General features: G+C 32.8%; 1 protein-coding gene across 1 annotated transcript; it reads right to left on the bottom strand.

Annotated features, from left to right (window-relative positions):
• Positions 1 to 9,167: 9,167 nt before the first annotated feature.
• Positions 9,168 to 16,600, bottom strand: LOC115989653 (C2 and GRAM domain-containing protein At1g03370). Its single transcript, XM_031113456.1, has 9 exons — positions 15,695 to 16,600; positions 13,557 to 14,756; positions 13,003 to 13,185; positions 12,555 to 12,838; positions 12,313 to 12,429; positions 11,874 to 12,136; positions 10,760 to 10,928; positions 10,215 to 10,487; positions 9,168 to 10,091 (listed from the first exon to the last, which is right to left on the bottom strand). Exons 1-9 carry the CDS (start codon positions 16,041 to 16,043, stop codon positions 9,900 to 9,902), a joined length of 3,030 nt encoding a protein of 1,009 aa, XP_030969316.1. The 5' UTR covers positions 16,044 to 16,600; the 3' UTR covers positions 9,168 to 9,899.

Below are 16,600 nucleotides of genomic sequence, written 5' to 3' on the forward strand. Positions count from 1 at the left end.
TGGGCTTGGCGTGCAAAACTTGTCCCTAGATATACTATATAGTAAAAGTTGGGTTTAGAAGCCGTGGTTGCGCCAAGTGGCTTTACCATATTGCAGATTTTTTTTTAGATTTTTGAAAATATATATATAAATATATATATAATTGTTAAGCCAAGTGGCTACACCAAACTACTGTAAGTTTTTAGATAAAAACAAAAAGTTTTTGATCTTATCAACTTCTTTAGAGTTTGGATAAAATAATAATAAGTGTTTGTATCTTAGCTTACATTAATTAATTAATATATATATATATATATATATATATATATATTTATATATTTGGGATAAACATTTATCCTACACCATCTGTTTTCTAATAGAAACAAATTTAAAAGTTTTATTTTTTCTTCTAATTTTTTTTTTTTTTTGGATAAAGTAACAAAAAAAATAGGTAATATGTATTAACTTTGATGTAAAAAAAAAAAAAAAAAAAAAAAAATCCTAATATGTATTTAACCTAAACTTCTTGATTAGGTAAACTCCTTTTTCTTTTTGTTCATATCAAGTTATCAACTTCTTCACAACTTAAAATTATCTAATATAAAAGTGGGGGTATATATACGGTTTTGGTGTATTTTTCCCTTTTCTTATTGTATGATTTGTTGATATTATTTCCTTCTCATACCTTACCTATGAAACTTGCATGTATTTATTTGCCTTCTTCATTTTGTTTTTTCATAAAATTTTGTTCTTATTTTTTTTTTCATCAAATTGAACGTGTTTTGTGTGTGGGTTGCCTTTTGTTTAATTTATTTTTGTTAAATTTCATCTAATTTATATGCTTATTATATATGGTCTTCAGAATCAATGGTATATCTTCTAGTCAATGGTAAATCTTCCATGAGAACTAACAGATTAATTTTAACAAAAATCTTATTTGCATTTTGAAAAATCTGTGTTTATGTGAGTGTCTTTACTTTAACTATAATTCTAGATTTTTTTAGTAATGTTTAGAAATTTATATTGTTTGTAATTATTGAATTCAGAGTTTCTTTGTGTGTATATTGTGTGCGTTGTAGTAAATTTTTCTATCAATTTTTTTTAAAATAAATTTGGGTAGCTTTTAATTTGTAATATATGTGTGTGTGAGTGTATATATATATATATATATATATATATGAAATACTGACAAAGTAAGGTACTATTAGTGATGTTTCCAATACGTACATCCACAGGTAGCCACGAGACCAAGATTTGAGCATCGAAAACCATGATAATGAACATCACTCCACAAAGAATGGAGACAGAAAATTGATTAAATATAAAAAGAGTGATAAAAAAACAATGGATATTTAAGGTGATATGAAATCTACATAACTTCGCCTGCCTCCCCCTTTTGTCAAAGTTAATTCAACTTTTATGTGAGTGTCTTTGCTTTAACTGTAATTCTAAATTTTTTTATGTGTCTTTACTTTAACTCTAATTCCATATTTTTTTTTAATGTTTAGAAATTTATATTGTTTGTAATTAATGAATTTAGAGTTTCTTTGTGTGTATATAATTATGTGTGTTGTAGTGAATTTTCCTTTCAATTTTTATTTATTTATAAATTTGGGTAGTTTTTAGTTTGTAAATTCAGGATGATTTCTTGGGGTTAAAGTAAAAATATTAGGTCAATTTTAATCATAATTCATGCAAAAGTAGGGTGTTAGATGTTGATATTAATTTTTTGCTTATTTACAATAACATAAACATCCTAGCATGTTTAGTGTTGATATTAATTTGATACTTTGATATGCAAGCAAGTCATTATAATTAAATATAAATGTTATTATGTTGGTATGTTATAATTATTATTTGTTGTTCCTCACCTTACTTCGCCTTAATTGTTATTTGAACAAGTAAAAGTTATGTCTTAGTTCGACCAGATATAGCATTTCTCTCCAATCATTAATTAGTGTTCCTCAAAAAAAATTACTACTAAGAGCTTTTAGAAATTTAAAACTTGCCATTATCTATAAAATATTTTTACTATTTTATTTGTTATTAAATTTAATTATATTATCAAAAAATTTTTTTTTTTTTTAATTTATGTATAATTCTTTTACTAAGCCGTGTATCGCACAGGCATAAAACTAGTTAATATGTATTTCTAAACTTCCATATTTATGGTAGATCTCATCAATTTTTTTTTTTTTTTTTTGAGAAGTATCTCATCAGAATTTAATTAGTGAAATTCATCGTGAATGTCGGAAAATGAAGCACCAATATTCACTCGTGCTTTGAGAGTATCTAATAATTAATCATAAGGCCGTATTAATGGCTAAAGATCAGGTAAGAATGGGTCTTTAGGTAATACATTTTTATATAAAAAAAGTTAACACATTTTTTGCTTGTGTTCTAATCCGCTTTTCATTCTCAGTCTATTATAAAACAGTCTCCTGCCATTTTTTTTCCAATTCTGACTTCTCAGTCTCACTTCAAAAGGATTTTTTTTTTTTTTTTAAAGAAAAAAGAAAAAAAGGTTGATAGAAGGAGAGAGACACATCACAACAATGGCTCCAAAAAGAGGACAGGTGAGTGACTGGCAGTGTGGGTGTGTGTGTTTTTGTCGTTTTCCCACTTATTTTCTTGCACTTTCTTTGTAGTTGCATGCATGTTTTGCATATTGAGTTGCAATTGTGCATGGTGTGAACTTTAGATAAGTGATTCAATCATTAGAAGTAAAAACTGTTACATTGTGATTCTATTTTGTAGTACCTTAAAAGAAGGAAAAACTTTTATGTTGTCCCTTGTTTGACATTTTCGGGCTAGTTGATTCAATGTTTGATGTTTGTGATTTGGTATTATCGATGTCTAGATGCTACTTGGTAGCATAATTGTGAAAACCAATTCACAATTTTAACTGAAATCGTATTCACTGTGTGATAATCATTACTTATCAATAATATTATCATAAGTTAAGTTGCTTTAGATTCTTAAAAGTTGCTAGGTTCTGATTTTATTTAATCTTATCAGTAAGTTTTTGAACTTGCCTCATCACCCTTCATTCCATTGTTTTGGGAGGAGAAGCTAAAAGTGCAATTTTGGAGTGGCTCTCAAGTTGGTAGTCATATGTGTTTAGGTTCTACTGTTTTAGAGTTGAATCGGATTTATCACTTGGAATTAAGTAGTGGATACCTTTGTTTAGGAAGATTCCTTTTCTGCTAGTGTTTGTGAACACTGAACAGTGTAGATTTCAGTTGGTCATCTGAACATGTAGAAATATGTAGATGACTGTCCTTATTCAATGTGATAGCTTTTGAGAATTCTCTCTTGTTTTGCTTCCTTTCATTTCTATATTTATTTCATGTTAGTAGGTAAATAGCAAGTGATAAATCCACAGATTAAGGTTAAACTCTTAAAATTTGAATATTTGATCAACTTGTCATGCAGCCACATTTTCATGAAATCCATAATCTTACTAGCTAAACTAACATATTATTTTCTTTCTTTTGCAGAGGCGTGGTACTAGAATGGACGCAGCCATAGATGCGATGCATCCTATGGGATTTGCAGATAAATTGGTTCAAGGCACAGTTAGAGATCTCTTAAAGGTGGGTATTTTTTTTGTTTGTTTTATATGCTCCTTGTTTCTTGAATGCAAAAATATTAATTATATGACTTGGGCTTTTTGTTCAGGTATATGGTGGGAATGATGGGTGGCAATTTATTGAAGAAAATTCGTACTTACTTCTAATTGAAACGATCCTTGAAAAAATAAAGGCTCCACAAGAGGAGGTAAATTTTTTTCTTTATATGCTTGATTTCTTTTATTGTTAGTTTGTTGCCAAGAAAATGAAATTTTGAATCGTGGGTTTTTTTTTAATCGTTTAGTGTCTGGGAAATCAGTGTCTTTCATTGAACCTATGCATATATGGCTAAATTGAGTAAAGTTGTTTTTGTTTTATTTTCCTTTTGTTTGTTTTTCTTGGTAATTAAACAGGGGATATATGCCTGATTTGAATGGAGGAAAACAAAATAAATTTTCTTTCAACTTAGTGCCCGTTTGTTTGGGTGTTTTGAGCCCAAAAGTTGGCTTTTTAAAAAAGCCAACCCAAGTTTAGTGTTTGGTGGGTATAAAACGCAACTTTTTGCTTAAAGTTGCGTTTTATATTTGTGAAGAAACGCGCGTTTGAAAAATAGTCGTGTTTCGGTCCATAATTGTAAAAGCTGGTGTGGGCGTTTGATATATATCTGTTGGGTGACTTCAATTACCAAAATTGCCCTTCAATAAAGGGCAAGGTGTCTTCTTCAGATCACGCACAGCCTCAGCAAATTCATCTCACTTGAAGCTCACTCACGCAATAAAATTAATCAAACCACAACAATAAAAGCAAAAAAAAATTCTTGCTCTCATAAAACTGATATAATTTAAACAACAAATCTAAAATTAAAACAAATAGAAAGAGTGAGGAGCTTCTGAAAAAAAAAAAAAAAGAAAGTGTGAGGAGCCGATAGAAAAAAAATAGAAGCCGATAGAAGAAAAAAAAAAAGAGTAGAAAGACCTCAGAGAGCTGGAAAAAGAAAGAGTGAGGAGCTTCTGGAATCAAGTGAAAGTAAAGAAAAAAAAAAAAAAAGGGAGAGGATGTACTAATATGGGTATACGTGTGTGGTTGACAAAATGCAAGAGAAAAAGAAAAAGAAAAAAAAAAAAAGGAAACGTATGGATGAAATAAAAGGCAAAGAAGAAGAAATCACAATTTAAAAATAATACCACAATATTTTCATAATATTTTTACAATAAATTTTAAGTAATTAATTAATATTGGTGAGTAAAAATATAATTTCAGTAATGAGTTTAAATTAGAACTAGAAACAACTTTCCATATAAGATTTTGTTATGATTCTTGTGAAAGTATTGTAAAAAATATTGTGGATATAACATTTTTTGTTGAAAAATATAATTGTTGAGAATGAATAGAAAAAGAATAAATAAAGATTAAAAAAGAATAAATTTAATTAAAAAATAAAGATTAAAAAAGTGGGTAGACAAAAGATAAATGTCACTGTTGATTGTCCAAATAGTACAAAAATTTGTCTAACCTGCTGGAGATGCTCTTATATATACATTGTCCTTTTTGGTAATTTATCCCTCAAACTGACGCTTTTATAAGTGCTAGCCAAACACTCAGTTTTTTCAAAAAACACTTTTTAACAGTTTTTACCAAACACTTAGTTTTTTGAAAATGCACTTTTTCATTATGCACTTTTTGAAAATTCCACTTTTTCATTATGCACTTTTACAAAAATTTGTCTAACCTGCTGGAGATGCTCTTATATATACATTGTCATTTTTGGTAATTTATCCCTCAAACTGACACTTTTATAAGTGCTAGCCAAACACTCAACTTTTTCAAAAAGCACTTTTTAACAGTTTTTACCAAACACTCAGTTTTTTGAAAATACACTTTTTCATTATGCACTTTTACAAAAACTGAACCAAACTCACCCTCAAGTATTATACCATTTAGCTTCAGCCTTAGTGGCTACGAATGTATCCGTTTCAGTTTATATAGCATCTGTATGTAGAAATGCAAAAAAGTGAATGGACTATAACACCACTTAGTAGTCATCTTGTGAATTATACCAAATGATCTTTAGCAGTTGCATTTTAAGAATCCTGAAATAAATTACATACCATGATCTCACTTGTAAATGAACAATTGTATCATGATTTTTTTGTTGTTTGCTTTTATTCCACTGGCTGTTGCAATCCCATTAGATGTACCTAGCCCTTCGAGAAATTTAATTAAGCATTGAATGTGATTTTTTTTTTTAAACAATATCTGGAAAAGGATAATAGCAGAAACTGGTCAATTAAGACTATATCACCATGCCTTTGGCAATTTATTTTTTGGTTATTGGTAAATACATGCACCTAGTGGGTCTTGAACTCATGACCTCATCCTCCACCATGTTCTTCAAGGGAAGGAGATTCCATTTGAGCCAAAACTAATTGGCAAACCACGATCATTTATTCTGCAGAGAACTAGGAACTCATAACAGTTGTTTCCAAAATAACTTGTTGATTGGTTACTGGTGAGTCTGTAAATGCCTGTTATAAAAGGATGTCATAGTTTGAGATATAACTTGTTACACCCCTCTTTAGTCCTTCCTTCCTTATAAGAAATCCATTGTCATATATTGTTCGTAATGACACTGAAGTTCATTTTCTTTTTCTCTTGATGCTTACCAATGTATTGTCTAATTGAATGATATCCTTCATACTTGATTCCCTATGGTATGGCTCATTGTGATTTGATAATATCTAGTTAACATTAGCACTTCACATTGCTGTTTTAGTAGCGTCAAACTGCTCTGATTTGTAAGTTATGGTGCTCTCCTTAGTGGAGTATTATCCTATTTCTGGTAGTTCTGTATATATTGTGCAGCTTTGTGGTTCATTGGTTGTACTTAAAACGACAGAAGTTTTTTGATTGGTAAGGTACTAGATATACAATATACATGGACTCGTTAGTCTTAAACCAAGATCCCATTATTTATCTAATTATTTAAGCTAAAGCTCATTAGTTATCTTATTATGATTAGTTGCAGTTTGGTTCTTACTGGTTTATTCCTTGCACCAGAGCAATTAATTGTACAAAATGTAGTCATGATGATGGTTTGAATCTTGACATTATTACTAACATAGATATTATTGACATTTCTTTCTTTTATACTCATATTTTTACTATTTGAAGGAGGTTCCTCTCGAAGCAGCTGTGGGCGATGCAGATGCTCATGAGTATCCCGTTGCTGGACCTCCCTTGGCAGCTTCCATACCTGCTTTGTCTAACACACGGGACGAGGTTTCTGAGTTACGAAATTTCCAGGCTCCTGGCTCAACTTCACGGGCTGATGAGGATTCAGATGCTGAATCAGCCATATGTGGACCTTGTATTCAACTTTTACCCTTTTAAATGGTTCTCTTTCATTTGTTTGTATATATAGTGCTACAAATGTATTTGCAAATGAAAGTTTGCATGACAACATCAATCATGTGATGTATGCCATTGTTTTGCAGATAATGAAAGTAATCTCCCAGAGCCATCACCAGAAAATACTGTTGGTGCTGAAACAATTACCCGGAAACACCGGCCTTATCATGGATGGATAAGCAATGATGAAAAGATTGATCTGGTACAGCTAACTCCAGCTCCTTTGCCAGATAACATAGCCAGGTTGCTCGAGAAGTTTGATCAAAAGAGTAACAGTGATAGTGACTTGAGTGATTAGCAGAGGTGGTATGTGACTCAGGCCTCTAATGATGAGTTATCTCTGTTTTTTAATTACTTGAAAGGTTGTTTTCTTGTTCATAGAAGTTAATACATAGACAAGGATCAAGTTTTTATGTAATTGCAGTAGATTAGGATGACTTTCATTATTAATTCAATCTTTCCCTTGTAAAGTTAAACATTTATATGGTTGGAAAGTGGAAAGTCATCTTTCTTTGTTGCTATGATTCCCTCCATTTGTGAAGGCCAAATACCCCCTTATCTCATGCTTACATAGAATCATCCATGGAATGCTTTGTTTTCTGTTTTTTGCTGCTGCCGCTTTTGTTTTACTCTTTAATAAAACTCTCTTTTTTTCCTCTTTTTTTTCTTAATTTTTTTTTTTACAAGATAAAATTTCTATTTTAATCTAATCTTTGTATATATATATATATATATATATATATATGTATAAAACTCTCTCCTGCAAACTTAAACTCCAGCCTTTATGCCCCATGTACTAGAAGCATATATACTTATAGAGTGACCATCGTACCAAAAATATGCAGTGGTATAAATCTCTTATTATTGGATTCCCTTACACTAGTGCTAATAAGAAATTTTTTGCCCCCTATAGATGACCGCCACGTGTGCTATCAAACTTGTTTTCTTATAACGTGTGTACTTTTTATTTAATATACTATGGGAAATCCTGTTTTCTTATAACAGCTTTAACATTTTTATTAATATATTGTCCCACCAAAGACTATTCTTTTTAGCAAAAGTTTTAATTGCCACCAGATTTTGTAAAATTTGCAAAAATTCTTAATTCTATACCAGGATGTTAATGCTGAGATTGGCGGGGACACCGAATTTGACCTATTAATGCTGAGACTTTTTATGATTTAATCCTCGTTTATTTTTTTCCTTAATATAATCGATTACAAGTGTATACTTCCCTTCAATGACGTAATTTGGAAGTCCTATTTATAGGCCATGGTGGAATTGTAAAATTTGGGTTCCTATCATAATTTGTGCCCATTTCAAACAATCCTCTTAAATTATATGTTTATAGTGTTATTGTATGGTATTGTTTCCAATCAAACATTGGCTTTAGATTTTATTGTCCTGTATATATATATTTTTTATAATTACAACAAGAAGAGAGATATTTGAACTTTGAACTTTAAACTTTAGATATTTTCGTTGAAAACATTAGAAAATAATGGTTGAACTACAAACTCTTTGCGTATGTTGCAATTACTATTTCTCACACATTTTAATAGTAAGGCAGTGCATTGTGGAATTAGAGATATTTTAAAGAAAAATCTTGCATATTTTGCAAAAACACTGACTCGTTATGACAATGGAGTCATATCAAACTTCAAACCTCATAAGAGTATTCCCATCAAAGCTTTTAAAAATTTTAACATTTAACATATCAAAAAGTTACTTTATCAATTTTAACAACTTATTTTACAATACACCTAACATCAAAGGTTCTATTTTTTTACCATTTCGTTTAAAATAATTTAAATTACTCATTAAAATAATAAAAAACTACACAAACCACCTTTTCCACCACAAGCATTAAAATAATAATATTTTTTTTAAAATTGGAACTACAGTGAGCTTTTAAAGATGAAAGCTCATTGTAACTCAGTTGCTATTTTTCTTTTTTCTTTTTTTTTTTAAGTTTAAAATGTTTGTTGTAGCTTGCTTTTTGGTGCTTTTTACAAACTTAATGTTAAAATTTAGCATTTATAGCATTTAGCATTCTTAATGAGAATGCTCCAAGTACCAAATTCATGTAAAACAGTGAATGAGCATTTTGGTGGGACAACACCACCAACTAGTTCCTCAAAAAAAAAAAAAAAAAAAAAAAAAACCCATAATATAAATCCATAAAACACTGATAATGCACATTTATAATGACATAACAACCTGCCAAAGCTTCTACATTTCTAAAATAAATTTATTGTACATACATGGTTTTACAGACAAAAATCATATAAGATATAACTATAAGCTAATATATGACTATGAGGCTTCAGCAGTCTATCAAAATATCATTTTATGACTACTAATTATACAAGCTAGAAATGCCAATCCTATTTTTAAGTCTCTCTTTTTTGGTAAGTACCAAGCCTAATTCTGTATACATTTGGACATCATCTGAAATTGTCCTGCCATCATGTTAAATACCGGTTAAATAAAAAGGAGCAATGGATAGTTGCTCTATCTGGCTTGTGAATTGAAAATAAGGTCCAATAGATCCGTGTCTGTCAAAAATTGCAGCAAACTTCAGCCTGTTTAGATAGAGTACCAATCTCAACAAGAATGGAAAGTATCCAATCAATCTCTGCTAAATCTTAAGCTCCACATGTAAATAACTCCACCATCTGTGTGTTTTACTTCTACCAAATTAAGGATATTCTTGAATAAATTAATGCTGCAATACTAGCATAAATCAAGGCTAGAGGGCACTTCCGCAAGGAAAAGTTATGACCTGTCATGCAATCTAGCTTAAGCCTCCACCGTAGAAGACATTCACAGATATCATCACAGACACTGTATTGGGAAGGTGCATGATGCTATACGAACCTCAGCTATCTCCAACCCAAAGTCAATATATCGAAATACAGAATACAATAGATCGCTCCACTATTTTGCCGCAAATTCCTTCTCAATTACAGAGAACATCCCTTTCAGGCGATCTTGCAGGTTTTTTTGGATGTTCTTTGTAATCCTTTTCTGATGCTTAGAACTTTTCAGCCATTCAATTCCCAAGAACACCTGTACATTACATTCCTTTGATTTTGAGGGTAATTCCTCCAATTGGTATCTAAGGTGAAGCTGCAAAAGAAGAAATATGAAGGTCAATATTGCCTACCCAAGAAAGAGGAAGAAACAAGCCAAAAAAAAAAAAAAAAAACAAAAACAAAAACAAAAGGACACATCAAGCAGTCCACATCATACATTGAAATTGTCGCCTAGTGGAATTCCATGGAGCGTCATGACCTCCTCAACAAGCCATCCATTTTTATCAGGTAGGGGGAACTTTTGCTGAGAACTTGTCACCTCTCCTCTATAACGGGAAATACATTTATCAAATCTGTATTGTATTTGTCTCTCATAGACATCACTCTTTTCCGATTCCCATGGGGTGTTAGAATAGTCAAGACAACCAGATTTCTCCATAACTCTAGCCTCCAATTCACCCCCACTTAATGCCTCCATGAAAAAACTTGTCTAAAGTAGCCAACAAGACAAACTTGACAGTTAGAGATATAGGATGACACTTACAATATATAAGACTAAAATAAAAAGGAAAGGAAATGAAAAATGTAAATTTCTAGTTGCAAATTTAAGGATTCTGATTTCCTGGGATTAGAGCAAAAGCAAAATAAATAAGAACGGATCTGTCCCTATGGAGCCACACATCATAGTGCACCTCTGTAAAAAGTTCACATGGATATATAAGTACACAAACACAGAGAGAGAGAGAGAGAGAGGTAGCTTACAGGAACAGGGAGTATACATGAATAAACCTCAGACATGCTGACATCATCAAGGCCCAAGAAGGACCCACTCTCATCAGTTTGGAGGATTTTGGGTTCAGATTCTTCTTCAACTATTTGTACCTTCTGCTCAGGACTCAAGGATCTAGCCTTCCATAGAGCCATAATTGTCCTATTGAGCACATTAATTATTCAAGTCAAAATAGGATATCAAAGCCTCTAATATTCTTTTTGCTTTTTTCCCTTTTAGACACTATTCTGTTAATATTACATAATCCTTACTTATCAAACATTCATCAATTAGTATTTAAGTGTTCTCTATTTCAAGACAATTAAGGATATCAATCAATAGATTCAATACATTAAAGCATGACTTCAGCAGTGAGAGATAGGATTGTTTTAAACATGTATCTCCTATATCTAATTGCTCTGCAGATGTTCAACATGATAAAGAAACATGAACAAAGTGGGTTGCTAATGAGGCCTATGATGATCAACAATATGCCCATGAGTGTAAAGGGAATGTTTTCTTGGGTGGCAATAAGATCAACCAGGCTCCAGTACAAAATTTTGTAGTCAAGAAATAACATGGTGTGAGGGTATTAAACATAAGTGGCAAGCAATAAGCATTTTGACTAAGCATCAAAGCATTTAATTTTTTTCACTGGAAATTATAACATTTGAAAACCAAATTATTTTTGTATAAATGGACCATCATGGCCTGAAAAAAAAAAAAATTATGTGTATAATCATGGAATTATACAACGAAAGCAATCATAGGTGTTTTTTTTGTTTCCTTTCCTCACATTAAAATGACAGTATTTAGACATGCTCTTAAGTAGAGCAGCCAACACAACCCCCCCCCCCCCCCCCCCCCCCCAACACCCCCCCAAAGGAAAAATAAAAACGATGCAAAAACAAACCAATAATTAAATAGAAGTACTAGGGAGCTGCTTGGTCTAACATAAGTCTAGCTTAAGTTGCTAGACAGGCCACAGAGAATAGCAAAACATATATAATCACACAAATAGACAATAGTGCTCCTAAGAAAATAGTAGAAACTCCATTTTTGCTTAAAGAAGTGAATGTGTGACACTAAAATATCCCCATTAGTTACCTATGTGCTACATTAAAGGACACAAAGGACTGGAAATGGAACTTCAGCCTGCCTTCTGCATCTTGTGTCTTTGCACCATGCTTGGCATCCATACCTCGGCCAGGCCGAAGAGTCATTACAACAATTGGACTGCCCATTGATGATAGAGTAGGTGGAACAACCTGGATAACTTCTATATCCTCCCAAAGGAAAAAGAATTTTGTCTTATGCCCAAACAGATTTGTATGAAACCCAATTATTCTTGCTGAAAGGAACAGGCGACCCTGCACAGATATAACTGCAAGTTGATGAGATATAATTTGGAAGAATGCATCAGTTATGAGAGTCAAGAATGTTGATATTTAAGTTCTCTAACTACAGCTTAAAGATTGACATAATTAAAAGGATGTGTACAATCATTATTAAACTTTTCAGTGTGATTGAACCACAGCAACAGCACCTGCAGGGGCATTTTTCGTTTCAGGTGGCAGGTAAAGTCGTTGATGAGAAACTCCTCTGGTGGAAGCCCAAAGAGTTTTTGGAAGGCAGAATTTGTTTGAGGAGACCGCTCATTTATCTACAAATAACTAAAATTAATAATTACAAATGTAGAAAGCCAAGTGCAAGGCAAAAAAGGAAAAAAAAAAAAACAGAAGCAGCACATAGGCAATGTGGATTTTCAAAGCAGAATTAGCCATGTACCTTCTTCCCCACCTCTTTCTCCATCTTACTTAAATATTCTTTAACAACATTGCCACCTTTTGTATTGTTCAAGAAAATTCTTAAGTGAATCTTAGATTGGCAAGCCTGAGCTAACTTTCCTTGAAGAGGAACCCAAATATCAGCTAGATCTGATATATTATTTCTCAGAAAATTGACTTCAGCATGTCCCAAAGACGTAGCTTCATCAAAAGGTCCATCAAAATCATAAACTTCCATGTCCAGCACAGAAGGAGGCTCATCCATTGCATCAAATTCAAAAATTTCTACAACATGGTCACAAGAAAAAATAATCAGATTCAGATTCAGATTATATTTGGATGAGGAACCAAACAGAATTTGATCCAACTATGTAAAGATCAACACAGTTACAGAAAATAACAGTTAAAGACCTAAAGAGAACACTGATGGAGATGAAAATAACATTCACCATTCCATTGAGGATTAGACTTCTGGAATTTGATTGAGCTGGCTCTAGTTTTCCCATTACAAGTAAACACCACATATGGATCAGAGGACCCACTTGGATCAACAGCTGCTAAACTACTTCCTTCAATCAAGGCAACAGTTAATAACCAGCCATCTCCTTGTGCTTTGACTCCATGATCACTGCCTATTATTGAATACAAAAAATAAATCAAATTTCAAAACGAAAGATAAAATGATATGCAGACATACAGATGAAGGAGAATAAGGTGTTAGATGTTTAGGCAGTTGATACACTGCAAAGGTATGCAAATCACAGTCTCCATGAAGGAGAAGACAACAATTAGAAGATGCACAAATGCCAGGAGTAATTGTTAAATCAGCATTCAGCTCTCCATACAAGTTGAAATTTAATTTAAAGTATGTAAGTAACATTCATTTTTAGTAACAACGACAATATAAAAACCTCAGGCTTTCAGCTGGGGACAGAAGATATGCTTAGGAGACAAAAGCTTGTTGTCACTAATCAGAAAGGGAAAATCTCACAGGTTATATTACCTTTTTGCGCTCTGGCCTGCATGAAGCGCGAAATCAACCCCAGTAGCCGTTCACCTTGAAGAACCAGGACACCACAGACTATGAATTCACCAATTGAATCTGGCAAGTCAAGCCCGACAAACTCAAGCCCTTGAAGTGTGCTGGGTGTAGCCAGCCAGATGTGAACAAGCACATACAATCCCATAATAATAGTGAAAAACACATTAAAATTTAAAAAATACTGTACAGCCAGCTTCCAATCTGACTGGGGCTCCACCTGCAGTGATGCCAAGACCTGTTCCTTATTCGAACCAAGTTCCTTAGAGTCAACTAGCTTAACATTCTGAGATAATACAATTGCATACTGCTCAAAGCTTTCCTTTATACCTTGTCGAGCTCCATTTTCTATCATTCCTTTCATCATGGTGCCTTGAAGAAAATTTACTCTCCAGGATACTACCAAACGGGAGGAGTGTTCTCCTGATGGTAGCTCAGGCCCAGGTGTAATGCAGTAGAGCACTTCCACCTTAAAGGTGCTCCCATACATGACATCAGGAGTGCTCACGATTGCCAAAACTGCAAAAACCTTCCCATCAGCTTTCAGATACGTTTGCTCCTCAGTGGCTTTCACAGCTTTGATTAATTTACTTGGAGCCTTAATGTATGTGACCACTCTTTTCAAATTCTCACCATTATTTTCAAATTTCCAACATCCTTGTTGCAGTTCTGTAGTTCCTTGCACTTCTGCCACTGATTTCGGAAAACTTGAATCAAGTGAAAAGAGTAAAGAGTTCAGGTCAGGTGGTGCTATCTGATACAATTGGTCTAAAACCACTCCTCCTGGTAAATTGCTTGGGGTTTCACTTCCTTGATCCCTTGTCTCCATTGTGTTCATCACTTTTTCAAAAGTATCAGATGAAGACTGATCCTCATACTTGTTCTCATAAATCTCGGATCCCGCAGTTTCAGGTGGCTCTGACCCGTCACTGTAGGTGGATGAAGATGAAGCTGTATCTGAATGTTTATTGAAAATCAGAGCAAGTCGGCCAGCAAAGGACTTCTGTACAAAAGACTTGTCTTCCTTAGAGAAAGCAATTTCTTCTAGTCTTAGTGAAGGTGAGTTTGATGAGCTATTGAATGTCCTTGAAGGTGATTCACCATTACAATTCAAGTTTACGGATGAATTGTTTTGAGAAAAATATATTGTTAGAAGAATTTCACCTGCAGAAAAAAAAAAAGTAAAAATTACAATTTCATTGACTAGATTAAAGACTACAAAACCAAAACTACTTCAATCATGTTATGATTTGAATCCTTAACTTCCAACCACAGAAGCAAATCTCTTGACAGAAAAATCACAACTAGGCACCAAAACATATGCAATGAATTCCAAATTCTTAACTCAAACAGAAAAGCATATATCATCTTCAGGACACCACTTTGATTTGGGTAATGGCAATAAGTAATGAAACCCAAATATCCACACAAAAAAAACAGGAAAGCAAATATCAAAAGCTCATAAAAATACTTCAAAAACTCAATAGGAAACTTGAGCCAATAAACAATAAAATATAAAACTGTAAAAAATAAACAAAGAGAAGATAAAAGAGAGGAAAAAAAAAGTGCATAGAGCATTAATGTGGTTCAGTTTTAGTAGCATACATCCACATGCAGTGTGCAAAACCCAAAACCTAAAAGGCTACTTTTTTGTTGTTAAGTTCTGTGTGTCATTATAGTAATCTTCCACTAAAGCTCATAAACATACTATAATCACCCAATGCATACTTCATACAATAACCACAGCAACTCACATAAAAGAACTATTTTCACAACCTTTTTAACAACAATAAGTATAACTTTTGCCACAACTTTTTTCACAACTTCCTAAGGCTAAAGTGATCGAGTGTTAGCGATGGAAAAAAAATTATTGACAAGTTAAGATCCTTCTAGCAGCTAACACGATTTCACTATGCAACAATTACAATAGGCAATGTCAGGAGCTGTCAAAAAAAGTGCTAAAAAAAATTCTGTCCTAGACTTATAACTTATTGTAGAAAAAACACAAAACTTAAGAACCCAATTAGCCCAAAAAAAAAAAAAAAAAACAACAACAACAGCAACAAAAAAGAACACAAACCCAGAAACAGAAGACAACATACCACAATCCTTGTTCTTGGACTTCTTGTTCTTGGGTTGCAGAGAGTACCAACAGGGACCAATTGACTTGTCCTCTGAATCAAAGACCTTGGAAACAGGTACCCTGAGTTGGCCAACAAAGTCATCGTTGAAGTACCTGTCCTCATCCAAAACATAAAACACTAGCTCCTCATTCAAGTCATCAACCCGGAACCCGAATTCCTCACCCCATTGAGGATTCAAACTCTTCTTCACCACTTTGGTCTTAAACTTCTGCCTCCCAAGTTGTATCTTCACGTACGGATCACTCAAACCGTTCGGATCCATTGCTGGTATATTCCGAGCCTCAATTACTCGTACCTGTAGCCTCATTCTCTTGAAACTCCACAACCAAATTCAACAAAATTCAGTTTCTTTTTTTTTTCTTCTAATTACCCATCAAAACAAATTGGGTCAGAGATATTTATATGGGATAATGTGGGACATGAGCTGAAAAAAAATCTCCGATTTCTTCAAACCCACCATAAAAAATTGAAATTTGAACAACTAGCCCAAAAGATTGAGCTTTTAGATGAACTGGGTATCCGAAAAATTAATCAAAATTGGAAATTTACTTGACTAAAAAATCACAAGAACCCTAAAACCAGGGTTATGGAATCATTACAGAGAATGTTTAGAGAGAGAGAGAGAGAGAGAGAGAGAAATGATAGATTTGAAAATAATAATGGAAGATTTTGACAAATATCCAATCCAAGAATTGGGAGAGAGAGAGAGAAAGTGAGACTCAATCCAATTTAAAGAATGAAAATAAAGAAAGCAAAGACACTTTTTTTCTGTCCTTTCTTTTTTTTGTTGCTTTGTTTTTCATAGAATTGGTTACTGTCGCATACAAGTACAACAACGTGGGACTTTTTTGACTTCCACATATG

This window comes from Quercus lobata, chromosome 5, assembly GCF_001633185.2.
Source record: "Quercus lobata isolate SW786 chromosome 5, ValleyOak3.0 Primary Assembly, whole genome shotgun sequence".
In the NCBI taxonomy this organism is placed as follows: domain Eukaryota; kingdom Viridiplantae; phylum Streptophyta; class Magnoliopsida; order Fagales; family Fagaceae; genus Quercus; species Quercus lobata.

Excerpts from the sequence above, each read along its gene's own strand:
- LOC115989653 (XM_031113456.1), bottom strand. The coding sequence starts at position 16,043 with ATGAGGCTACAGGTACGAGTAATTGAGGCTCGGAATATACCAGCAATG. Across the intron at positions 12,839-13,002 it reads GTCTAATCCTCAATGGAATG|AAATTTTTGAATTTGATGCA; the intron begins GTGAATGTTATT and ends ACCATGTTGTAG. Across the intron at positions 10,929-11,873 it reads TCCTTTAATGTAGCACATAG|GACAATTATGGCTCTATGGA; the intron begins GTAACTAATGGG and ends TGTGCTCAATAG.